This window comes from Lissotriton vulgaris, chromosome 9, assembly GCF_964263255.1.
Source record: "Lissotriton vulgaris chromosome 9, aLisVul1.2, whole genome shotgun sequence".
Classification (NCBI taxonomy): Eukaryota; Metazoa; Chordata; class Amphibia; order Caudata; family Salamandridae; genus Lissotriton; species Lissotriton vulgaris.
Window position 1 is genome coordinate 1,177,621,769 of NC_141697.1, and position 27,380 is coordinate 1,177,649,148.

A 27,380-nucleotide genomic window follows, 5' to 3' on the forward strand; every position below is an offset into this window, starting at 1 on the left:
CTCTTCTTATTTATAGAGAATTACTGTGTAGGGCACTTTTAAAATGTATGCTTTTATGAATTCAATATTGAATACCGAATAAAGCTCTTTTTGAATTTGAATTTGAATGATCCTCCACTCCCGCCTCAGCAACTGCAACTCCAGAATCACCGGAGAACCTGGAACAAACTAGAGTTCCAAGTATGACCTAGTAACTCCGCGTGGCAGGTTACCGATCAGAGAGAAAGCCATCATAACATATCTTCTTTTCTTATAGAAACAAAAAGAAATAGTGACACTTAGTGCAAAAACATTGTAATAATAAAACTTACAAAAAGAAACAGAGCATAAAACATGTAATAAAAATGGATAAATAAATCTAAGCAATCTGAGCAGAAATGAATGATGAACAGTACAATGAAAAGGTAAAATATGAAATAAACAATTACAAATAAGACAAGATCACCCACTTCCACACTTCCAGTTTTGATAATTTGACTTTCAATGGGAGAAGGAGGACAAGGACGAGCATCCTATCCTCGTCGCCAAAATGTTCAAGTAGGTGACCACCAGGGATTTGATTTCCAAATAAAATTGCTTTTTTGAAGTTTCTTTCAAGAGAGAATATGGTCCTCCACTCCTGCCTCAGCAACCGCCACTCCAGAATCACCGGAGAACCTGGAACAACCTAGAGTTCCAAGTATGACCTAGTAACTCCGCGTGGCAGGTTACCGATCAGAGAGAAAGCCATCATAACACTTGGGGATACTGATAGGGTTGCAACAGCTCTTTAACTCCTCATCCTTTCCCTAACATCAAAAATCAAATTTGGACGTCAGTGGCACCTCTCTGCCAGGCTAATGCCTGCAAATGACTGCAGCCTCACCCGGAAACACTCAACAAAATCAAAAACACCCAGAAAATGCTGTTCCAAGTACATTCTGCACAATACCACCGCACAGAAGCCAAACACAGGGTTACAAATACTAGTCTGGAGATAAGAGGAAAGGGCAGGTTGAATAAATCCAGCCCTTCAAACAGCTTGATGCCATGTAGAGCAGTCAGTTACAAGAATTATGACTTTTACGTAGCGGCTGCAGGGTGTGTGTTGTTTTTGTGACGTGATCTCTGATGTTGTAACTTTATGGAGTGGATGAGGAAGTTAAACTTTATAAAAGTCTACTACAGGCAACCACCAGCCTGTGACAGAGGAGTGCTGAGCAGTGTTACTTCCAAAGCTGAGGGCGCAGGCAGGGCAGCAGCAGCGGATCTAGAGAGTGGTAATCCAGGCTGCTTCTCTTGGGCAGTGATCCCTCACTTACACAGGCCAAGCTGAACAATGGCAGGGGAGGAGCCAATGAGGTGAGAAGATCCCATAATAGTAATCCAGGCAGATGGACGATATTATTCTTATTGGCAGGGAGACCTACATTAGATAAATACAGAGGAGAATGAGTTATGAGGCATTTGTATGATATAACTTTTAAAACTTTTTAAAACCTATTTGTTGAAAAAGGCAAGAGTACTTAATGGTTCTTATATAGAGACAGTGCTCCCTTCTACAGAACACATTTAAAACAAATAGGGGCAGATCTACAAGAAAGTGCTGCAGCGTGAGGCCGCAAGCCCTTTGGCTGCGCCACGCTGCGGCACTTTCAGAGCACAGGAATGCGACATATTTGCAAGAAAATCCTTGCATCATGGTGCAAGGATGCCTGCGCCATGGGGAGATTGTTTTTGTGCAGGAAGGGGCATCTTCCTGCACAAAAACAATCACTACAGGCATTTTCCTCTTTCAATGCATGCTGTAGAATGCAGCACGCATTGAAAGAGAAAAAAAGAGAAAAAAACGAGGAGAAATGATAACACTTCTCCTTGTTGCGCCTCGCTACGCCACCTCTAGGGTGGCGTAGCATTCACACGCATCTCCAGATTTAGGATTTCTTGTAAACCTGGAGATGTGTCTTGTTCCATGGGTGTTGCGTGGGAACACCCACAGCAACACCCATGGAACGCCCTTTCCACGCAAAGAGATGCGTGTGAAGGGGCTGTATTTACAAGGAGAGGAAAAGTCACGTAGGGTGGCTTTTACTGTCCTTGTAAATATTGAGGAGCCCCCATGCGCCACCAGTACGTCACGAAAAGCGACGTACTGATGGTGCAGGGGGCTTGTAAATCTGCCCCATAGTATTTCTTCATATAGGTGAATTATCAGAAAAAATGTGCGTTTATATTAAAAATGTAAAAACAAAAAGGGGAAAAAGAGCTAAAGAGGGAAGAGAAGTAAGGAGTGGAGAAAGGCAGAAAGGACCCAGCCTCTCCTTGTTCGAGTCCCAAGCCTCTATTCTTAGCTTACATTTGTCCTCTGCCCTGCCATGATTTCCTTCTCTCAAATGGACAAACCCTTCCTTCAAGGGAAAACCACACAGGGACGATTATTGCTGTCTGCTGGATGTAAATGTAAATGTATTTGCGCTTATATAGCGCACAGCTACCCACAAAGGGTTTCCCAGCGCTTGCTTAGGGAACCCGTCCTGGTATTCCCCTGTGAGATAACCCCGGCAGGGTATCCACAAGGTGAAAGCCAGGCATCCCACCGCGAGGGGCCGTTGTGGAGATTAAGCAAGCTATTGCCCAGAGTCGCAGAGTGTGAACCCGTGAGTTGAGAAGGCACCGGAGCGAGAATTATCGAGTCCGTGGAATTTTTGAGCCCAAGACCCGCCGAGGCAGGGAATTGAACCCTGGTCCAGGGCCGATCTCAGCTTCCGGGTCTGCCGCCTCTAACCCCTGAGCCACACTTCTCTGGATCAGAGCCTTTTGGATCGCACACAAGGAAAGCCTTATATTAACAATCCGCTGTATTATGTTTCATCAAGGAAAGATGGAGTGAAATCTCTTTTGTGGATTAATGGAGAGTGCTTATTAATACTATTGGCTGGACCAGATCAGAACCAGCGCTATCCATAGGAGGGGAAGAAGTAAGGAAAGGATACACTGGTGTTTTACTTGAGACACTGCTCCTAGCCTACAAATGATTTTTATCGGAAGGGAAGATAAAAACAAACACCAGTTACTAAATGTACGCTGAATACATTACTTAAACCTGAACTCATGAGACGCCTTCGTAGGCTTGCAAATATATTTCATTCAATAACATTTTACATTGTGTTTCTGGAACAATTTGGTATGTCATGTTATGTAATGTTAATGTTAAGTTGGAAGGAGCATTTAAACTAACGAAGTTTTAAATGTAGCTGTAAAAAGTAGAGTTTTAAATCAGGAGTATATAGTGCCTGTCTGTGTCTTTGCCAGGAGTTTTGTTGCTCCCAGTGGTCCTGTCATGGGACCCAGGGAAGAGGTGAGTTGGATCATCTGATTCACCTGGTCCATGCAGTGAAAGTGGCAATGCACACTCTGGGAGTCTTTTTGTGGGGTTTATGTGCATGGAAACAGCCAGGTCTTCAGTGACTTGCACTCTGCTCGTTGGTTGTGGCAGTGTCTTACTTAAGCAGGGAGTGTGGTCAAAGTTTGCGGTCAGGAATGTTAATCTGTTATTTCGAGATTCTTCATTATTTAGGATTTCTATGCATCTTCACCCAACGATTATGTTTTGGGTGAGAAGCGCAGATTTTCCGACTGATTTCAGGTTTTAACCTCTGCGTTTGTTCCTATTTCCCGTGATTTACGATTGATGTTTTGGGCGTAATAGGGGGATTGAAAAACTGCTCTATAATCGAAAAGTGGTTAAGATGTCGGTTTGAGGGAGAAAGTGTCCATCATGTAACAGCCCCCTGTGCCCCCTTTACTAGGAACATACGTCCTTATTTGAAGGACTTGTGTACTGGTCAATGTGCAAAAATACTCACTGAAGTGCCATGTTTGTCTTTGAAGAACAAAACCATTAGTTGTTCATACTAAAGTTATTTAATCTGGCCTATGATAGACTTAAAGAAAAAATAGCAATATACTTTGCTAGATCCTTAAACGTTAAACCACTTACCAAAACATTTAATGTTGGCTTCATCAGTACTGTGACTGCTTCAGGGTGGTGAGGAATCTTTCCAATCCTGCAGATTAATTTAGAAGGTCCTCATTCCCATCCCCGTGGACCACACTACTACCCTCTACAATGGCGCCCCATAGATTATAGCGGATAACAAACACTGCAGCAAGAGTAGAGCTGGGTCTATGGAATTGAGAATGGGAGGCCAAACACAGGCAGAACGCATTTTGCAGGTTCATGAGGGCTTGGTGAGAGGATTGCTGAGAACTTTGAGTATAGGAGGCCTGAAGGCCTTGCAGGTGTATGGTTAAGAGTGTCTGGGAGCTTGGATCTGAGGTCATGTTTATGCGCTAGATCAGAAGAGAGTTTGAGGTGGTGAAAGCACAACTGGCATGAAAGATTAGCAGGTGAGAGGGAGGGATTGTGGGTTTAGAAACTTAAGAAAGAGGCAGCGGGGACAAGAGCAAAGTGGAAGAAGGGTTGTGCATGGATCTGGTAAATAGGAGCTGAGAGGGACATTCAAGTTTCAAGTTCTTTATTTTCTGCATAGTTACTTTAAACCATTCCAATATTACGGCTTAATATAAAAAATAAAATTTCCAACAAAGTCGGTATGATTTCGTCCACTTTCGCTGGCTTTTTGTTTTTTTGAATTATGAAAGGCAATCTTGAGATTAAAACTAAATTAAGACCCATTGTTAAATAATTCTTCACAAATATAAAATCAGAATTAATTGTAATCATAGTATATGTCCTTAAATAACTGGATACTGTAATTTCAGTCTCATATTCTTTTGCTCCAGCCATGTAATCTCTTTTTACAAGTCGTATTAATTGTGTTGGTCAAATTTTCTCCCCTTGTTACGAGGATTAGTCCTGTACTGCTGGCAGTATGTCCTTAAAGTGGTCCGGTTTAAGACATGTTACTGTCAGCGGTATACTGCAGTGCCAAGGCCAGGTTCGGCTTTTGTTGTTTTGGGCATTTTTTATTCAGCCAGCATAAGGAATTTTACCATTCTGCAGTTTAGTTGTGTATTTTCTGGGTTTAAGCAGGCTAGCACCGGTTGCCTCCTGGTGCGGATACCTTTCTGTTTGAAAGGTTCTTTAAGACACTGTTGCCGTGCTTGGTGCAGTTACTTGCAGAAACAGATTAGGTGTAGAATGTTGTCTTGTTTGGTTTTACACAACCTGCACAGCTCTTGTGCTAATGTCCTTAGCCATGGTGGAGAGTGCTGAGCACAAGGAAAGATTCCCATCCTATGCCTCAGAAAGTTCATTTTTATAGACTTAGGGTAACCCTGGTTGAAAAATGATTGTGGCGCAAGTAATTTATAGGAGTTACGGGTCATCCAGACATGCGATCTGTTTGAGAAGCTTGCTTTGTCCTCCACCAAAGAAATTTGTTTTAAGGTCTTCCAGACCAGTTTTTTAAAATTGGGATAGCCAATTTGCGCATCCCAGAGTCCCGTGACTTTGGTAGATTCTAGGGATAGCTGAAGGTAGCTTCTAGTTTGGGAGTGCTCCCTGTGCTGTTTATCCTGCCACAGCAGATAGTTTTGCGTGTTTGTGGTGGCGCTTCTAATCCTGTGCCAGCAGATGATATAAGCACCATACCTAGCTAGATCTTGTCGTAGGAGGCCAAACACCAGCCTTATTTGAGCAGGTGATGTATAGGACAGAAGGCAGAACATGATTCTATAGGTTTTGACCTGTGTGTTGTCCAGCTCCTTTGCATCTCTTTCCCGCATTGCCTCACTACCATAAGCAATTAAGGGGAGTAGTTTAGTCTGGACTATCTTCAAAAGCGGGGTCAGAGTAGGCCCCATCAATTTGTTTGTGAGATTTTTAATCGTTAAAGCAATCAGCAGACCTTTCCTTCTAGCTTCCTCTTTCTGGCGCCAGATAGACCATTTCTTGTCGAAAATAACTCCAAGGTACTTGTATTACTGAACTGGATCAAGTTTTGTGCCCCCAAAGAACCAACTACTCTGGAGGTTCTTTTTGTTGTTTATTGACATTGTCCGTGTCTTGCTCAAGTTTATTTTAAGTTGTTTTCTGTGGTGTAGTTCTGCATTTCCGTAGTAGATGATGGAGACCAACGTAAGTGTGCCTAAGCAGAACTACATCATCTGCGAACATGAGGTTGGACAATGTTTTTCCTCCTATCCTCGGTGAATGTGAATTACAGGCGTCAAGCACCTTTGGAAGGTCAGCCAGGAATAGATTAAACAGGGTTGGTGCAAGCACGCAACCCTGTTTCAATCCCTTTGTTGTGGACATGACATAGAGAGGATACGTCTGTTTTTGAGTGGGGATCCTACATTGAGAATCCCTTATAGAAATGAAGCGGATGGTGTGAGTGGCAGATCCTCTGAAAGATAGAGGAGAGAGGGCTAATAAGTGGCTTATGTTTGTGCTAATGGTAGAATATTGTCCTAGTATGGAGTTATCTGCATATGTCGGAATGTTGGCCATGTTGCTAGGTTGGAATGTTATTCCTTGAAAAGGATTTTATTGCTGAAAGCTGTGAAGCTGAGCTGGAGGTACCTGTACCGACTCATCAACAAAAGAATACCTGCCTTCACAATTCCTGTGAAAAGTGGATCTTTACATTGGCGACAAGGATGGGACTGTGTTAGTCATATTGATGACCGGGTATGGATAGTGACATAGAGGATGCAGTGAGGGAATTTTGTGCATGTGCTCAAGCGAATAAGACTAAGGTAGTTGGACAACCTCCTTTAGCATGTACATCATGTCCCAAGCGCAACAAGTTCCTGATGGTTCTGGTCGGGTACTATTCTAAATGGTTTGTGGTTGATACTACAGAATTTTCTTATTGATGGTGCGCATTCCTGCCCAGTAGTTTTGTTGCAGGACAGCACAGCAACATTGCTTGCTGCGCTGTCCAGCACCAAAACCTGCTGAAAAGAGGCCCCAAGTGTTATCTCCATTTTTAAAACCAGCTATTTTCTGGTCTTAAAAAGCTGCCTCTAACTGCAGTTAGCTGTAGTTTTTTTGGTCTTCCAAAGTTCAGGAATACCCTTGTAAATATTGCGAAATGGGGTTAGCAGGCGTTTTTGCATAGGAACGCCTCCCTTGCATGTCATTATTGCTAACAAAAGTGGCGCTCTTTAAAGTTGACGTTTTCGCCGGAAAACTGCTGCTAACAGAGGTTAGTGGCAGCTTGTACATAAGGCGATAAAAATCTTGTCGCAAAACCGTTGGAAAAGTGCCGCTACAGCGACGTTAACTCCTTGTACATATGCCCCTATGTTTTCTATATCGGCTAGAAGATGAGGACATTTTAGTGCTGAGTCCAGGGAAAGCATGCTTCCAGTGGATACTGTCTGAGTTTCTAGAATAAATCTCAATCAATCTATTGGATCCAATGAGAAGTGATATAGGGGATGCTTCAAGGAGATGCAGATAATCAGATCTCATTCCATATGAGGTGTTTATCTAGTTTATTTATTTATTTTGAAAGTTTTGTATAGCGTGAACATGACCACCGAGGGTATCTGAGCGCTTTATAAATTATGCATCATAAGGGTTTATTACAGATTATACAAAAAAGGGTATAAGCATACAAAACAGAATAGAAAAATTGACAGAATCAAAGTCTACAATTGTCAAACAATCTTGTGAGGGAAAAGTAGACACACCAAAAGGCAAAATCACAGTCTAGAATTGTCCGACCTAATCGTGAACCAGATGGCTGAGCCAGAGACAACGGGTGTGGACCCAGAATCCGATGCAGAAGCCATGCTAAGGCAGAAATATCTTCATCAGGAGCCCTTTGACCTCTTTTTTGAAGACGACAGTAGAAGGGTTCACCCTGACTTCGGAGGGGAGGGACTTCCAGATCCTCTGCACCATCCCCGAGAAGGCTCAGTTACAGGTCTTTTTTTTCTTGAATTTTTGAGGTTCAAGCAAAAGGGTGCTGGTGCTTCTGGAGGCTCTAGTTCCAGTTTCTGTGCAAGGTACAATTGGGTCTTGAAGTGGGTGGCTGTGTGAGCTATGCATGCAATTTTTAACTATATCCGAGCTTCATAAGGAAGCCAATTCAGTTCCCGCAAGTCCGGAGAGATGTGGTGGGATTTCTTTGTAACAGTGAAAAGCCTAGCAGAGGAATTAAGGGTAGTCCTAAGAGGGGCCGTCCTCACTCTGGGCAGGCTACAAAGTGTTGCACTACCATAGTCAAGCTTTGAGATCTCTAATGCTTGTACTGCAACCTTGAGGTCATGAGCAGGGAGCAAGGGTTTGAGTTTCCTAAGTAAACTGAGTTGAAAGTTCTCTCCTTTGGTGTGGGAACTGATGTGCTTCTGCATGTTCAGGCTTTTGTCTAGAATGATGCCCAGAGAAGATGCTGAGTCCACGAGGTGTGGACTGCAGTTAAGAGCAGTCAGCTGATTCAACCATTGTTCCATGATGAGGAATTGGTTGTGGGCTGAGATCGGTAGGAATTCCGTTTTAAGAGCATTAAGCTTCAGGTGATTGTGTGCCAGCCAGCTTTGTGTTTCCAGCAGGACTGAGTTGAGGGACTGGATGTCATCGGGGGATGTGATCTTCAGGTATAGTTGGGTATCATCCGCATACATATGATAGCGAATGCTGGATGATTTTAAAATTTCCGTCAGAGGCTCCATGAACAGGTTAAAGAACGTAGGGGACAATGCTGAACCTTGTAGATCACCAAAGGTGACTGGTGCAGGGAGGGACAAGGACTGGTCCACCTTGAAACATTGGGATCTGTTCTGAAGGAACAGAGAGAACCAGCTTAAAACCGGCCCAGACTACCCCTTCCTGTGTTCTAGAAGGTCAATTAGGTGATCATGTTTGACAGTGTCAAATGCTGACAGAAGTTCAAGAAGGATCAGCACGCACAACTCGTGTTACTGCCCGTCCTCCAGTTTCGCCACTGATCGGACATCAGGGACCCGTGAGTCCTCTCCAGGTATGAGGGTGCAGTGGTAGTGAACCTACTCAGTGCTACGGTGCGACGTTCTCGGGCTTTTCCGTACCATTCTAAGCCTGGGAGGCACCCTACCCCCTTCCCAGTCTTCACTGCTGCCTCCCTTTTCACCTAGACTGCTCCCTAACTTCCAAGCAGGCTCGCCCAGGACCTTCGTCTGCGGATTACCTACACCAATGCCCCTGTGGTCCAGAGCCTGGGCACGCATCTTACAGCCTTCTGGTCGCCTTGGTTTTAATCCTGCTCTCTGGGTTTTTTACTTCTGGATGCATGTTTTTCTGTGACTTTTGTGCATCCCACCATTTTTGGAGATGGTCTCTGTCGATTCCCATGATCCGGACTCGCCATCTTTTCTGACCTTTGTCCGTTCCTTCTTCCCTCCTGACTCCTCCTGATGACTCTCAAATGTTTTTCTCTTTTTTGCTGGACTGCCTTTACTCCATCCCCCCTCAGTGTTTCCTTCTCTCCTCTCACCTATTCTCAGACTCCTATTCTTGTCCCCCTTTTTCATTTTCTACCTCTTATGATTTGCCATTTACTATGTAATTTCTGTGCAACAAATGTTTACATTATTATACCTTGTAACTCGCTATGTTGTCCTTATGTAAAGAGCTCTGATACCTCTGGTTCTAGCCAGTGCTATATAAAACTCAAATAAATAAAATAAAATAAAAAAGGAAGGCAGAGCTTGACATTTGACCTCTGTCTTTGAATGCACAGCACATGTGACAAAATAAGAACAAGATTTACAGGCCTGTTTACAGAAAGGGGCACTCATGGAAGAATCCAAGGAGAGGTAGTGAAAAAAGGCTTTACTGCTTGGGAGGAACAAACTCACACTGGGCAACCTAAAACAAATTAAGACAGCAAATGGAACTCCAGAAAATGGGAGTTGCAAACCACAAAGTCAATGGTAAGCATGGGCAGAATGCATTCACAGGGAAGCTTTCTGAATGTCCCCAAGATGTCTTTAGAAAAAGTCAGCTGTGCCTCCTGGTAGGCTTCGACCTAAAAATGTCTCAAACTGCTCACAAAACGGGCAGTGTATGTGGTTTTTTGTAGGATTTCCTTTCACTGCTGACAAGCACTTCAAACGTATGAAAGAAGCCATACCTCATTTAGGGGGACCTTTTTTACTTCTGATGTGAGCATAGGCTGTTTCGTGAAATGTAATTGAGTTTGTTTCGGCATACCACAAAAAACGAAAACCTGCCGAGCCCTAATGACCACAAGAATTATTTTAACAACACTTTTATCAGAGTCCTTCATTATTAAAAGGGTGTTGTACCCTGATTTTTAATTCCATCACCATGCATTGGACAAACCTTTCTGCAGCATCATTTCAAGGTGAAGTTGGCAGATGGTGCAGCTTGAAGCTGTAGGTTGTTGCATGTTAGTTGGGACCAGTGGTTGATGTCCTCATCCATAATCATTGTCCGTTTCCGCGTTCACCCACAACCAGTCCAATAAACCGCACACAAACTCTTCTATCAATAAAAAAGCATTTTCATTTATAAAATAGCTACAATTGTTAGCTTTGCCATTGCGTTGCTGATAGACGCATGACTTGCAAAACAGAGGGCATTTTTAATTTGATCCTCTGCATATAACCTGGGATTTTTATTGTAGTTTTCTGGTAACAAGTTGAAAAGATTTTCTGTTTTCGTATTCGTTAGCTTATCTTTGAAGGAAATAACAGTGAGCTTAAAGCAGAAAAAAAAAGTGTCTGTGTTAGATTTTTTGGAACATACATTGATTTTCTTCTGCAGTGAAATCTACTCTTTCCCTTCCAACCCCCAACTAGCAGAATTGCTTTATTGCTCTCGCCTATTGAATAAGACTATTGACAAAAAAAAATTATAAATGTTTTTTTCTGCTCCGTTTTCACTGTTTAGATTGCTGTGCAAGTTTCTCAACCTGATTACGATGAGAGTCGGAAAGCCTACGACCGCAAGTCAGAAGCCTTCCGACTCACATCGTAGGCTTCAGTTTCGAACGCCACTTTACAATGCCGGCGGTCGAAAGTGAAACCAGCCGGTCATTCCAGCTGGATTCTGACGGGCTCAAGGAGCCCATCGGCCAGTCAGAGGCCCCACCGTAATCCCTGAGGACGGCGTTTACGCCGTCAGGATTACGATGTCGGTTTCCGATAGGCTTTCCATGTCGGGTTTCCTGCCTTACATGGAAAGCCTGTCAGAAAGTGACTTTGAGGGCCCCTAGCAGGGCCCCCATTCCTCTAGTTCGGGGTCGAGGGGACACCTATGATTCATCCCTGTTAATTCCTTCACTGCATGACGGGCAACCTTGAGGTGCCTGCCACGAGGTGCAGGGATTAACCGAATCTCCCTTTTCTCAATGGGAGCTTGTGCTGCGGCCGGTTTACGGCCACTGCACAAGCTCTCATAGAGAAATGGGAGTATGCAACTCCACCATGTGCAGTCGCATTGTAAAACTGCGGTCTGCACTGCCGACCGGTGGTTGGTCTGTCCAGAATCCGCAATGATGCTGGTCAAAAGCAACTATGACCAACATCATAATCAGGGCCTTTTTGTTGTTGAAACCACAAATCACGTGTTGCCTAACAACATAATTTGCCAATACTACTTTCACCAAATAATGATTGCAAAATGAAAGGTTTCCTCAATAATACATGTTTGTTCAAGAGACTGAACCATCCAAAATATTGCTGAGCTATGTTGTAATTGACACCCAACTTGAAGCTTGTTGTAACAATTGGCAGGGAATGGTTATTTATATAGTGCCTTGAAGAGGCGCTGAAACGCTTCTGCAAATAGCATGCTACTTTGTAGGGACCAAGGCCCAGATATACAACACTGTCACACAACACAGTGCAGAACCCCAGGAAGCTGCACTGTGTTGCGCGACAGGGAAAGAGCAGGAAAGCGCCACTTTTACTGAGAAATGGCACTATCAAGTTCTCATCCTAGCGCCGGTACACAATCAGACTGCAGAGCGCCATACACACACATTTGTGTCATAGTGAAAAAGTGTATGGGTGAGTCTTGCATAGGTTTCATACTGGAAGAGAACTCTTCAAGGACAAAATACTATGCTTAGACAAACTTTATTTCTTTTCTCACTATTCTTACATTGGATGTGTGATGTACAGTGCAGCAGACGTCCAAAGTGGGAAAAGCAAGGAGAAATATAGGCGTTTCTCCTTTATAATGCCTACTCTCAAGTGGTGCTATTTTTTAGACTACTGTTGTTAGGGGGGAGGGCTTTGCGTCTAAAACCATGGGTGGTTGCCCATGTACCTACCAACCATGGAAAGCCTCCTTGACACAGAGTTACATAAAGCAGTGCTTTGCAATGCTTTGGATTACTTTCCACCAAACACGTTTTTGCGATGGAAAGATAATGAAAATGTATTTGTAGGTTTGCGTCACGTTTGTGATGCAAACAAAGCACAAAATGTCTGTGAATCTGTCCAGAGTTAGTGGTTTAGTCATGTGAGGAGAGACATGTTTATTGTCGGCTATTGGCTGGCACATTTGTCTCCTGCCGTTTCCTCAATTTTATCATGTTCCATGCATGAGCATTTCTCAGAGTAGGTTTTAGATTCAGGGGATAATTCTGTGTTGTGGAATTGTGCATATAACACACTAATTTTTGATGTGAGAAATAGGGAACATGAAGACTGGTTCAATAAATACAGGACATGCTATTAACAATATTAATGTTCAAGTATTTGAATATTACACAAGTAGTAAACACACACTTTTTTTGCTAAGTTTCTGTTAATGTAGCTTACTCTTTAAACACCTGCTGCTGCTGTTCTTCAAGTATGAACTATGAGAAGTATGTCACATTTGTGCATTCAAACAAGCATTATAAAATTATCGCCAGAAATCTGGGCAATAGTAGCACATGTTATACTTCCAGGGCCCGATTCACAGAACTAACTTAAGACAAAATCCTAAACTTACTACCATTTTGGTATTCACAGGAGGCACTTACTCATTTTGGTATTAACAGAAGTCACATACTCATTTCGATATTCACAGAAGTTATGACGCCTAACTTTAGGACTCCTAAATGCCTTCTGTGAATACCAAAAGTCTTAAAGTTAGGATTTTTCTCAGTTTTGGAGTAGTAAAGTTAGGAATCCTAAATGTAGGACTCCTAAACTGAGAAAAATCCTAACTTTAAGACTTTTGGTATTCACAGAAGGCATTTAGGAGTCCTAAAGTTAGGAGTCCTAACTTCTGTGAATACCAAAATGAGTAAGTGCGTTCTGTGAATACCAAAATGAGTAAGTGCCTTCTGTGAATACCAAAATGAGTAAGTGCATTCTGTGAATACCAAAATGGTAGTAAATGTAGGATTTTGTCTTAAGTTAGCTCTGTGAATCGGGCCCCCAGTTCTTTTCTTGGCACACAACAAAACTCAGCTTTTTCTAAACTCCAAACTTTTTCATTCAACTACACCTCGCTTTTCAATTCCACTGAGTTCTGAAGCCTGTATTTTTGCCCACCTCTATCATGCTCCTGTTTAGGGAGGGCAAACATTCACACCAGTACAGGACAGACAAGTGCTACTGCCTCCTCAGGCAATTCTAGGGAACTGTATTAGGATTAAGGCCCCAGTTATGAATTTCACCGTACTGGGAGATGGAAACGCTGCACCCTTAATTAGCGGTAATTTGGAGTAACACTTCATAAGTAATGTGGAAATATGAGATAAATCACATCAGATTAGAAATACCTGTGCAGGACCAGGGGTCAGAGCCATAATTCGTTGACACAGTGCAACGCAGCAAGCAGCCTTGTTGTGCTGCGCTGCACTGCATGAAACGGGAAGTGCAAGAATACACCGTTATTTACCATTATACCGCGCATTCCTGCCCTTTCCTAAAGCTGGCACACTTTTGACTGAATAGCGCCAATGCAGGCACCCTTGTGTCATGGTGGAAGGGTGCCTGTGTTATGCGCAGGATTCCTTTGTGCAGGAAGTGACACCCTTCTTCACAAATCAATCCTGCGAGGCTTTCTACGTGTGCTGCAGAATGCACACATAGAAATAGGAAAAAATAAGGAGAGATAAAGATATTGCTCCTTGTTACGCCTTACCTGGGGAGGCATAGCATTATGACAGATTTCCAGTTCCATAAATGAATCTGGGAATGCACCAAATCCATGGGTGGATGCATGCGAACACTCACGCTCCACCCATGGAACGCCTTCCTGCCGCAGTGTAACTGAAGGCCGCAATTTATGCTGACTTGCATTCAGTGCTTAATTTGTACAAAAATAAGTTCCAGGGCTCTCGTCAGGAGGATACTGCACCTTGTGCCACACATTGTCCCAGCAAAGCTATAACGGGAATTTTTATGGTTTTGTACGGGTGAAATGTCCAACTAACTATAATGTCCTAACCTATGGTTTTTTAAGTGAATTTCTAAGGTTTTTTAAATGCTAATTTCTAACTAAATCTTGCCTGAAACCTATGTTTTTTTCAGTGAATTTCAATGTTTTTTTAAATGCTAATTTCTAACTATAACATGCCTGAAACCTATGGTTTTTTTCAGTGAATTACAATGGTTTTTTAAATGCTGATATGTGAAGAAAGAGGAAGAAGAGCGCATAAAGAAGCAAGACAAATGCAGAAAGAGGTAACAGAAGTCCAGAAAGACAAAGAAAAGTGCGGGAAGAAGCAAGAGATGTGCAGAAAGAACCAACAGAGGATCAAAAAGTCCTCCTGTGCCCCCAACTTTTTACTGACGGGTACTGGTAGTAACTGGCTTTGACTAACCAGGACCGGAGCCAGTGCTATGCTAAAAGACACTTCGAATACAGGGAAAACACCTAAATACACTAGGGAACACTATGCGTTGGGTACCCCTGCGATTAGCATGACCTCCTCTGTATTTGCCATGAGTTAGTGCCTGGGTCATTGCATGAGTACATGGATAGTGACTGGATGGTGATTTTATAACTGCTTGGGTTTTGGCGGAGTGATTGGATAAGTACATGATGCTGGATGGGTGATTTAATGAGTGCATGGGTAGTGACAGAGGGATTTCTGGAGTGCATGGGTACAACCTGGATAACTGGAGGAGTGAATCTTAACTGTGTAGGTGGTTAGAGGTCTGCATGGTTAGTGTACAGGGGATTGTAGCAGTGCATGTGTTAGTGCCTGGGTTATTCCATGAGTACATGGGTACTGACTGGAAGATTCGAGTACTGCAAGGAGAGTGCATAGTGAATTTATAAGTGCTTGGGTTTTGGTGGAGTGATTGGATAAGTACATGGTGCTGGCTGGGTGATTGAAAGAGTGCATGGGTACTAACAGGGCGATGGCTGGACTGTATGGGTAGTGCTCAGAGGATTGTAGCAGTGCATGTGTTAGTGCCTGGGTCATTGCATAAGTACATGGGTACTGATTAGATGATTAGAGTACTGCAAGGACAGTGCATGGTGAATTTATAAGTGCCTGGCTTTTGGCGGAGTGATTGGATAAGTACATGGTGCTTGCTGGGTGATTGGAGAAGTGCATGGGCTGTGACAGGGTGATGGCCCAGTCTAGCTATCACAGAAATATCAGGCTAGCCAGGAGGAACTGTCTTATTTTGCAATTGGTTGAGGTAGGCAATTCCTCCAAAGAACTGTACAAGATCTTACAGACCTTTGTAAAACCCGTAGCTTGTGAAAGTCCTGATGATTTTTCTCAATCTCTCTGTGATGACATCTCTCTGTTTTTCGAAAACAAAATAGAACTTATTTATGAAAGAAATCATGAAGGCAACTGGACCTAAGAGCAATGTCACCACCGCCCCCCTTATGCCACTTACGCAGGATGGTAATCTACTTATGACGTTTCCAGAGGTTAATTACTCAGATATCACCTCCCTAATCAGTCAAATTAAAACAGGGTCCCCCGATGATTTCTTGCCGGCAAAAATGGTTGCATCTCTATGCACCTTACTTTGGCCTGAGATTCCGCTAGTAATAAATCTTTCCCTTAAGGAGGGACAAGTGCCCCAAGAGTGGAAGAAAGCTGTGGTGAACCCTATTCGGAAAAACACAGTGCTGCCATGGACTGATCTCTCCAATCTCCGCCCCATCTCTCTTCTGCCATACTTAAGCAAGATGACCGAGAAACATGTGAACACCCACTTGTCTAAATACATCGAGGCAACAGAAGGTCTAGACTATACTCAATCAGGGTTTAGACCAAACTACAGCTCCGAATCTGCCCTCCTCTCCGTGAGCGATAACATCAGAATGACTCTGGACGGAGGGGGCTCTATGATTATGGTGCTGTTAGATTTATCCGCTGCCTTTGACACTGTGTCACATGATATTCTTCTCGTCGTCTGTGAAAGGTGGGGATAGGAGGTCTGGCTTTGTCCTGGCTTGAGAGTTTTCTCTCGGGCCGCTCACAAGGCGTCAGATTGGGCTTCCACTACTCCATCTTTAGGGAGCTCACTAAGGCGGTGCCACAAGGCTCATGTCTAAGCCCCACACTTTTTAATTTGTATGTGGCCCCCTTAGCTGACATTGTGAGAGCGCACGGGTTCACCCCGGTGTCGTATGCCAACGACACCCAGCTTCTGTTCCCTTTTCACACCCTCACACCTGCAATTAAAAACTCTTTTGCCGATGGTATGAGAGCGGTGTCTGATTGCATGGCCTCCAATTGTCTTCAATGCAACGTGAGCAAAACGGAGGTCATGCTGTTTGGGGAGGCCCCTCTTTTGTGGTCACCCGAATGGTGGCCACTGGATTTGGGGCCGGTGCCATCACCCAAACAGTCAGTAAAGAACCTTGGGGTGCGATTAGACCAGGCACTGTTGCTAAAAGAGCATGCAAATCAGGTAACCGGGTCCTGTTTCCGAGCCATCGGACTCTTGAGGTGTGTGTTTCCATTCTTGCCCGATAACTACAGAAAGACTCTGGTCCAGACCCTTGTGGTTAGTAGGCTGGACTACTGCAATGGCCTGTTTATATCTGCCAATGAGGAACAGTTTAGCAGATTATAGGTGGCCCAGAGCACCGCTGCAAGACTGGTTCTTAATGCTCCTGCCAGATCCCCTTAGCACCCACTTCTTGACAAACTCCATTGGTTGCCCGTTTGGCAGCGCATCAAATTTAAAATTTGCTGTACAATACATAAGAGCCTTTCTGGCTTGGGACCAAAATATTTGGCTGAAAAATTCAATCCCTATAGTCCTGGCCGTCCTTTGCGTTCTAGCTATCAACTGCTGCTTCAGGTCCCTCATGTTAGGAAGGCTAGACAAGGAGGCCGAGCACTAACCAACAAGGGCCCCAAACTCTGGAATACGCTCCCCATCACTTTGAGGAAAATTACAAATTTCCAGACTTTCAGGAAATCTCTTAAAACTCATTTGTTCTCGACATCTTAAAATAACAGTACAGCCTCTTCTATGCATGTTTCTTGGGCACCCTAGCTGAAGCACAAGCGCGGAGATACCCCTTCGGGAGTCGAGTCCTGCGCTATATAAGCGAATAAATAAATAAATGGCTGGACTGCATGGGTACTGCTCAGGGTATTGTAGCAGTGCATGAGTTAGTGCATGGGTCAATGCATGAGTGCATGGGTAGTGCCTGGATGATTAGAGTACAGCAAGGAGAGTGCATGGTGAATTTATAAGTGCTTGGGTTTTGGCGGAGTGATTGCATAAGTACACACATGACACATCAGGCCCCGCCCCTTCCCTTCACCACTGTGCAAACGCGCCCCCTGGTGGGTTTTAATTTGCTGGATTATTTCCCCTTGAATCCTGAGGGTCCCTGGGGGCCAACTAGCCCACCAGGTACCTCCAGTAAGCGCCACAGAGCTGCGTTGCAGAGGTGGTCCGAGGCCATGCCCCTTTTTACACCTCTCTGCAACGCAGCTTGGTGGCACTTACTGGAGGTAGCTGGTGGGCTAGTTGGCCCCCAGTCACCCTCAGGACTCAAGGGGACTTAATTCCCCAACTTAAAACGCACCACAGGGCGTATTGTGCACACTTGTCACATCAGGCTACGCCCCTTTCCTGCACCGCTCTGCAAATGCACCCCCTGGTTCGTTGTAAATTGGGGGATTAAGTCCCCTTGAGTCCTGAGGGTCCCTGACCACTTCTCTGCAACACAGCTCCCTGGCGCTTACTGGAGGTACCTAGTGGGCTAGTTCGCCCCCAGGGACCCTCAGGATTAGAGGGCATTTAATTCCCCAATTAACAGTGTACCAGGGGGTACGTTTGGATACTTGGTATGTCAGGCCCCTCCCCCTCCCTGCACCACTGTGCAGACGTACCCCCTGGAGTGTTGTAAATTGGGGGATTAATTCCCCTCAAGTCGTGAGGGTCCCTGAGGGCCAACTAGCCCACCAGGTACCTCCAGAAAGTGCGACAGAGCTGCGCTGCAGAGAGATGTAAAAAGGGGTATGGCCTCTGAACACCTCTCTGCAATGCAGCTCCCTGGCCCATACCGGAGGTACCTGGTGGGCTAGTTGGCCCCCAGGGACCCTCAGTATTCAAGGGGAATGAATTACCCAACTTACTATGCACCAGGGGCCGTGTTTGCTGAGGGCTGCAGGGAGGTATCGGGGTCTAGCCACAATGCCGGCTTTAAAAAAAAAAATGTAAGAAGGGAAGCTGTGTGGCCCCCCCTTCTCTTTCTTTTTTTTGGGCCTGGGACCCCATCCCCCAGTACCTGACCCCTCTTTAAATAAAAAAATGTAAACAGGAAGGGGGCTGCGTGGCCCCCCTCCCGAGGCCAATTTTGGCCCCTTCCCCCGGGGCATGGCCCTCCTCCTTGGCCACTCATGTACCCCGGTACCCCATCCCCCGGGGCCTGGCCCTTCCGTTGGGGACCGTGGGGGGACCCCAATTCCCCCATGGTCCCAGCAGCTCCCAGCCTCCTGCGGGAGCCAGCATTGCTTTTCCACACGGGGAGCTGCTGACATTCAGCTCCCCTTGTGAAAAAGCAATCTGGTTTGGATTTTGTCTCGCTTACAAAATCCAAACCAGTGTTTGCTATGACAGGGCAGGAGCCGCACGGCTCCCGCCCTGCCACAGCAAACAGCAGTGTCCCGGGGGTGGGCACCCCGGGACACTGTAGGAGCCGGCCCTCGGGGGTGGCGGTCCCCAGGACCATAAAGGGCTACACGAGGTGGGCCGTGCGGCCCCCCTCCCTAGAAGTGCAAAGCCCTGGGGAGGTGGTGGTCCCCGGGATTTGGGGTCCGTAACAGACCCCCAAATTTAAATATACAGTGCCCGGGGAGGTGGTAGTCCTCGGGGCATGTGGGGAGGCTCATGCCCTCCCCACACATTTTGTTATATTTAAACTGAGCCCCGGGGAGGTGCCGGTCCCCGGGGCTGCGGGGGACTGCGTGCCCCCCTGCAACTCATAAATCTTGCCCCAGGAAGGTGGCGGTCCCTGGGGCAGCGTGGTGGGGATAGGGGCCCCCCAAGCTTTTTCATTTTTAAATATTGAAATGAGCCCCAGGGAGGTGGCGGTCCCCGGGGCTGCGGGTTGGAATTGGGGCCCCCCCACATTTTTTTCAGTGCCTCCGGGACCTGGCCCACCAGGGAGCTTAAATAAAACGAAGTGCGGGAGCCTGCACTTCGTATATATATTTTTTTCTACCTGATTCGCAACCCCAGCGCGAATTCGGGCAATTTAAAACAAAAAATTGATTGGGGGGGCCTGGGGGTTCTTGTGGAACCCCCTGAGCAGGCCTAGGGGGTCAGGGTGTTTCTACCCTGCCCCCTTTTCTGGTTTTAATGTTTGTTTCACTGTTTTCTTGTGACCGGGTTCTACTGAGTCACAAGATGGCTGCCAATACTTCCTGGTTTGGAGTGTTGGCAGCCAATTGGAATAAAGCTTGTGGTCGGGAGGGGTCGCGACTCCACCGCAGTCATAGAAATCGAAAAATTCATCTTTTTAATTTCTCAGCAACTACTGAACAGATTTACACCATTTAAAAACAGGGTCGCTTTCTGATCCAAGCTCTACCTTTTTGCCAAATTTGGGGTAATTCCGTTCAGCAGTTCAGGCTCTAGCCCGTCTCAATATTTCCTATGGAAATTAACATGGGGAAAATGTGTTTTGGGCCCCCACTTTTTTTCTCAGCCCCCGCTTGACGAATCATCCCAACCAGGATAGGAGCTGACCTGGATAGACTTTTTTTTAGGTGAATTTTGTGAAGATTCTTCAAACGACGACAAAGTTATTAGCAAATCAAAAAAAGATTTTCCTATGGGAACTAGGTTTTAACTATAACTACCTACTGGCCACAGCCAGTAGGTAATATATATAGATAGATATATATAAATATATATATATATATATATATATATTTTTTTTTAATATTTTTTTTTTCGTTCAATGTGGTCTGCTCACAGGGTCGCTCCACAGCGGGTGCTGGCGTTGGGCCAGACCAATGGCCAAAAAGACAATTTTTTGTACAAAGGACGCCGCACACAGCAACTTCTTTTTACAGGTTTATTTCAGTGCCCAGTCTAACACCTGAAAAAAAACAAAAAAAAATATATATATATATATATATATATATATATATATATATATATATATATATATATATATATATATATATATATATATATATATATATATATATATATATATATATATATATATATATATATATATTAATCACACAAAGAGTTACCCCCTTGGACCAGCAAACACACAGGTAGGTTGATTATTCCGTTTATTTACTGGAAGCTGCAAAACCGGAGAAGCAAGCACTCCGCACAAAGTTCAATTGCCTGACGCGTTTCGTGAAATGAATTCACTTTTTCGAAGGCAGGTTGATAAGACAAACGCTGAGCATGCTGGGCACTTAAATATACAGTCCTGGTACCCTCCCAGTGGTTGCAGGCAAAGCCTGCTGGTACCTGTAGTGCCTGCGAGTGTTCCTTCCGTGAGGTGCTAGCGCTGCCAAATACATCCATTAAAACACCCCAGTGGGTTTGCGAGAGGTTCCGCTCCTTCTGGTTGCACCATAATTCTCCCAGCACGGCCTCCTGTCCTGGCGAACACCATCTGGCTACACCTTCGGGCCGCTGCCATGCGGCGGGGCTGGTCCACGGCTGGGTCAGCCGTAAAACATTAATCACACAAAGAGTTACCCCCTTGGACCAGCAAACACACAGGTAGGTTGATTATTCCGTTTATTTACTGGAAGCTGCAAAACCGGAGAAGCAAGCACTCCGCACAAAGTTCAATTGCCTGACGCGTTTCGTGAAATGAATTCACTTTTTCGAAGGCAGGTTGATAAGACAAACGCTGAGCATGCTGGGCACTTAAATATACAGTCCTGGTACCCTCCCAGTGGTTGCAGGCAAAGCCTGCTGGTACCTGTAGTGCCTGCGAGTGTTCCTTCCGTGAGGTGCTAGCGCTGCCAAATACATCCATTAAAACACCCCAGTGGGTTTGCGTGAGGTTCCGCTCCTTCTGGTTGCACCATAATTCTCCCAGCACGGCCTCCTGTCCTGGCGAACACCATCTGGCTACACCTTCGGGCCGCTGCCATGCGGCGGGGCTGGTCCACGGCTGGGTCAGCCGTAAAACATTAATCACACAAAGAGTTACCCCCTTGGACCAGCAAACACACAGGTAGGTTGATTATTCCGTTTATTTACTGGAAGCTGCAAAACCGGAGAAGCAAGCACTCCGCACAAAGTTCAATTGCCTGACGCGTTTCGTGAAATGAATTCACTTTTTCGAAGGCAGGTTGATAAGACAAACGCTGAGCATGCTGGGCACTTAAATATACAGTCCTAGTACCCTCCCAGTGGTTGCAGGCAAAGCCTGCTGGTACCTGTAGTGCCTGCGAGTGTTCCTTCCGTGAGGTGCTAGCGCTGCCAAATACATCCATTAAAACACCCCAGTGGGTTTGCGTGAGGTTCCGCTCCTTCTGGTTGCACCATAATTCTCAGAGCACGGCCTCCTGTCCTGGCGAACACCATCTGGCTACACCTTCGGGCCGCTGCCATGCGGCGGGGCTGGTCCACGGCTGGGTCAGCCGTAAAACATTAATCACACAAAGAGTTACCCCCTTGGACCAGCAAACACACAGGTAGGTTGATTATTCCGTTTATTTACTGGAAGCTGCAAAACCGGAGAAGCAAGCACTCCGCACAAAGTTCAATTGCCTGACGCGTTTCGTGAAATGAATTCACTTTTTCGAAGGCAGGTTGATAAGACAAACGCTGAGCATGCTGGGCACTTAAATATACAGTCCTGGTACCCTCCCAGTGGTTGCAGGCAAAGCCTGCTGGTACCTGTAGTGCCTGCGAGTGTTCCTTCCGTGAGGTGCTAGCGCTGCCAAATACATCCATTAAAACACCCCAGTGGGTTTGCGTGAGGTTCCGCTCCTTCTGGTTGCACCATAATTCTCCCAGCACGGCCTCCTGTCCTGGCGAACACCATCTGGCTACACCTTCGGGCCGCTGCCATGCGGCGGGGCTGGTCCACGGCTGGGTCAGCCGTAAAACATTAATCACACAAAGAGTTACCCCCTTGGACCAGCAAACACACAGGTAGGTTGATTATTCCGTTTATTTACTGGAAGCTGCAAAACCGGAGAAGCAAGCACTCCGCACAAAGTTCAATTGCCTGACGCGTTTCGTGAAATGAATTCACTTTTTCGAAGGCAGGTTGATAAGACAAACGCTGAGCATGCTGGGCACTTAAATATACAGTCCTGGTACCCTCCCAGTGGTTGCAGGCAAAGCCTGCTGGTACCTGTAGTGCCTGCGAGTGTTCCTTCCGTGAGGTGCTAGCGCTGCCAAATACATCCATTAAAACACCCCAGTGGGTTTGCGTGAGGTTCCGCTCCTTCTGGTTGCACCATAATTCTCCCAGCACGGCCTCCTGTCCTGGCGAACACCATCTGGCTACACCTTCGGGCCGCTGCCATGCGGCGGGGCTGGTCCACGGCTGGGTCAGCCGTAAAACATTAATCACACAAAGAGTTACCCCCTTGGACCAGCAAACACACAGGTAGGTTGATTATTCCGTTTATTTACTGGAAGCTGCAAAACCGGAGAAGCAAGCACTCCGCACAAAGTTCAATTGCCTGACGCGTTTCGTGAAATGAATTCACTTTTTCGAAGGCAGGTTGATAAGACAAACGCTGAGCATGCTGGGCACTTAAATATACAGTCCTGGTACCCTCCCAGTGGTTGCAGGCAAAGCCTGCTGGTACCTGTAGTGCCTGCGAGTGTTCCTTCCGTGAGGTGCTAGCGCTGCCAAATACATCCATTAAAACACCCCAGTGGGTTTGCGTGAGGTTCCGCTCCTTCTGGTTGCACCATAATTCTCCCAGCACGGCCTCCTGTCCTGGCGAACACCATCTGGCTACACCTTCGGGCCGCTGCCATGCGGCGGGGCTGGTCCACGGCTGGGTCAGCCGTAAAACATTAATCACACAAAGAGTTACCCCCTTGGACCAGCAAACACACAGGTAGGTTGATTATTCCGTTTATTTACTGGAAGCTGCAAAACCGGAGAAGCAAGCACTCCGCACAAAGTTCAATTGCCTGACGCGTTTCGTGAAATGAATTCACTTTTTCGAAGGCAGGTTGATAAGACAAACGCTGAGCATGCTGGGCACTTAAATATACAGTCCTGGTACCCTCCCAGTGGTTGCAGGCAAAGCCTGCTGGTACCTGTAGTGCCTGCGAGTGTTCCTTCCGTGAGGTGCTAGCGCTGCCAAATACATCCATTAAAACACCCCAGTGGGTTTGCGTGAGGTTCCGCTCCTTCTGGTTGCACCATAATTCTCCCAGCACGGCCTCCTGTCCTGGCGAACACCATCTGGCTACACCTTCGGGCCGCTGCCATGCGGCGGGGCTGGTCCACGGCTGGGTCAGCCGTAAAACATTAATCACACAAAGAGTTACCCCCTTGGACCAGCAAACACACAGGTAGGTTGATTATTCCGTTTATTTACTGGAAGCTGCAAAACCGGAGAAGCAAGCACTCCGCACAAAGTTCAATTGCCTGACGCGTTTCGTGAAATGAATTCACTTTTTCGAAGGCAGGTTGATAAGACAAACGCTGAGCATGCTGGGCACTTAAATATACAGTCCTGGTACCCTCCCAGTGGTTGCAGGCAAAGCCTGCTGGTACCTGTAGTGCCTGCGAGTGTTCCTTCCGTGAGGTGCTAGCGCTGCCAAATACATCCATTAAAACACCCCAGTGGGTTTGCGTGAGGTTCCGCTCCTTCTGGTTGCACCATAATTCTCCCAGCACGGCCTCCTGTCCTGGCGAACACCATCTGGCTACACCTTCGGGCCGCTGCCATGCGGCGGGGCTGGTCCACGGCTGGGTCAGCCGTAAAACATTAATCATATATTATATATATATAGATATATCTCTTGCTCTGCTTCAGAATTGATCTCTTCTAAAGAACTGCACTCGTGGGACCAAAGGTTTTGCGGTGCTCACACCCGAGGTTTATTCACAATTATTGACAAACGCGTTTCAGCATACGCCTTCCTCAGTGTCAATTGCATTGTGGAAACTGACCCGGGATATAGCGATAAACAATCATAGACATGGATGACGGACTACACTGTTTGTGGGTCGCGCCATCTTTGAACATGTAAATACATATCACAGTAGGTGCATATTAACCCAGTGGAAACAAAACAAATACAGCCGTGTATCGGCATGGATCCCCGTATTTATACATCCGGGGAGGATGTCCATTTGAGTTTCCAGAGTCCATCAAGCCATGTATTGGCAAGACCCGTTTTTGGCCAGCTTCAGTGCAAGGTATATACAGTGTCCCAGCTTCCCATCACCATTCTAAGGATTAAAGCTCCCAATCCTTACAAACATTTCTATATAATTAAACTTCATACGAACTCATTCTTGGATCTACAGGGTTTGATATTGTCTCTTTCATTCTTATATTCTATTTTCCCAAATGTACTGCCAGTTCTTCCCCATGGTTCAATCCTCTTGGTGCCTTGGTCATGAGGTCAATTATGTACCTCGATTCTAGGCGTCTCAGTGTTTTTAATCTGTCGCCTCCTCTTGGGTTTTCAGGTACAAAATCTAAGCCGAAGTATTGTAATTTCGTTCTGTCTCGCTGGTGCACCATATCAAAATGTCTTGCAACGGGGTATGCCGGGTCAGCCTTCTCTATTGCCCTCTGGTGTTCGAGTACCCTGATCTTGAGTTGGTGGATCGTGCTTCCTATATATCTTAGCCCGCATGGGCAGATAAGGCAATACACTGCATAGTTGGTACTGCAGGTTAGGAATTTTTTGATGGATTTAGAGATTCCTGCCTCTGGGATGTCATACTTGCGCACCCTCTTACATCCCGTGCAGGCCTTGCATTTCCCACAGGGGAAGAAACCACCCAGCTCCGCAATTTTGCCAGTTCTTGATGTTGCCTTTTTGAAGTGGCTTCTCACCAGAGAGTCTTTCAGTGACCTCGCTTTTCGATACGTGATCAAGGGCTTGGTTGGAATGTCCTCTTTCAGTATAGGGTCCGTTCCCAGAATGTGCCAGTTTTTTTGCAGGATTTTTCTGAATTCCATGGAGTTACTGGTATATGGCGTGATTAAGCGAAATTTTCCTTCATTCTTGGATTGTTTCTTGGGGACATTAGGCTTTAGGAGTTCTTCCCTTTTGATCTTTCTTACTTTTTTCAACGTTTTTTCAAGAGACACTGGATCATACCCTCTTCTGCTGAACCTTTCTATGCAGCCAGCTGCGGCTGTCTCAAAGTCCTGCTCCCTGCTGCTGTTTCTTTTCATCCTGAGCAGTTCTCCATACGGGATGCTTTGTATCAGCCTTTTTGGGTGGTTGCTGTCGGCTCGCAGAATGGAATTGCCTGCCGTCGGCTTGCGGTACAATGATGTTTGTAACCTGTTGTTCTCTACTACTACTCTCAGGTCCAGGTACTCAGTTGTTGTTGCACTTATTGTCCCTGAGAAGTGTAGGTTACAATTGTTGTCATTCAACATTTTGATGTACTGTTGTGCCCCCTCCATCGTCCCTTGCCACACGATGAAGAGGTCATCAATGTACCTGAGCCATTTTATCACTCTTTGTGTTCCCTGTTCCTCAGTCTGTAGGACCATGGGCACCCGCTCCTCCCACCAGCCAACGAACAAGTTCGCGTAGCTGGGGGCAAAGCAGGTGCCCATCGCGGTCCCAGAGACCTGTGTGTAGAGTTGGTCGTTAAACAGAAAAATGTTGCTTGTGAGACAGAACTCTGTAAATTCCAGCAGCATACGATTGTGAAGAGCGAATCTGGCAGGCCTTTTATTTAGGAAATGTTCCACTGCTGTCACACCTAAGTCATGTCTGATGTTAGTGTAAAGACTAGTTATGTCTAACACAACCATCAGATAAGTGGAGTCCCATGTTATATCAGATATTTTTGTTAAAAAATCTTTGGTGTCTTTTACATGTGATTTAAGCTGCGTCACCAGGGGGAATAGGAAACTGTCTATGAACTTAGACATATTTTCTGTTAGTCCATTTATTGATGACACTATTGGCCTCCCTGGTGGCTCCCTTGCGTCTTTGTGGAGTTTGGGTAAATGGTAGAAGGTTGGAATGGTGGGGTTGTTGCTTCTCAAATACATGTTCTCTTCACTCCCCAGCATGGATTTCTTATACCATTTGTTAACCAGTTCATCATACCTTCTTATACCCTCTTTGTATTGTTTGTCATCTGTCTTTTGGTAATACTGGGTGTCCGATAATTGTCTCAATGCCTCTTTTTGGTAATATTCCCTTGTCAGTAATACAACATTCCCCCCTTTGTCCGAGGGCTTTATTATTGTTTTTTCATCCTTTTCCAGGTTGCGTAAAGCTTCTCTTTCCTGTGGGGTAATGTTGTCTTTGGTGTGTGACATTTCTCGTTTCCCTCTTAGAGACACCAGATCATTCAGGACCGTTTCGGAAAATGCATCTATTGCATCCCACGGCATTACTGGACAAAATGTGGACATTTGGGAAAATAGAATATAAGAATGAAAGAGACAATATCAAACCCTGTAGATCCAAGAATGAGTTCGTATGAAGTTTAATTATATAGAAATGTTTGTAAGGATTGGGAGCTTTAATCCTTAGAATGGTGATGGGAAGCTGGGACACTGTATATACCTTGCACTGAAGCTGGCCAAAAACGGGTCTTGCCAATACATGGCTTGATGGACTCTGGAAACTCAAATGGACATCCTCCCCGGATGTATAAATACGGGGATCCATGCCGATACACGGCTGTATTTGTTTTGTTTCCACTGGGTTAATATGCACCTACTGTGATATGTATTTACATGTTCAAAGATGGCGCGACCCACAAACAGTGTAGTCCGTCATCCATGTCTATGATTGTTTATCGCTATATCCCGGGTCAGTTTCCACAATGCAATTGACACTGAGGAAGGCGTATG

General features: G+C 45.6%; 1 protein-coding gene across 1 annotated transcript in view; it reads left to right on the plus strand.

Annotated features, from left to right (window-relative positions):
* Positions 1 to 27,380, plus strand: part of LOC147692969 (protein SSUH2 homolog) — a 459,976-nt gene that overhangs the window by 246,565 nt on the left and 186,031 nt on the right. Inside the window, exon 1 of the mRNA XM_086939219.1 lies at positions 1,180 to 1,341. Coding sequence (XP_086795345.1) covers positions 1,319 to 1,341 — 23 coding nt within the window. The 5' untranslated portion in view covers positions 1,180 to 1,318. Of the gene's footprint in view, positions 1,342 to 27,380 lie in introns of the transcript that reaches the window.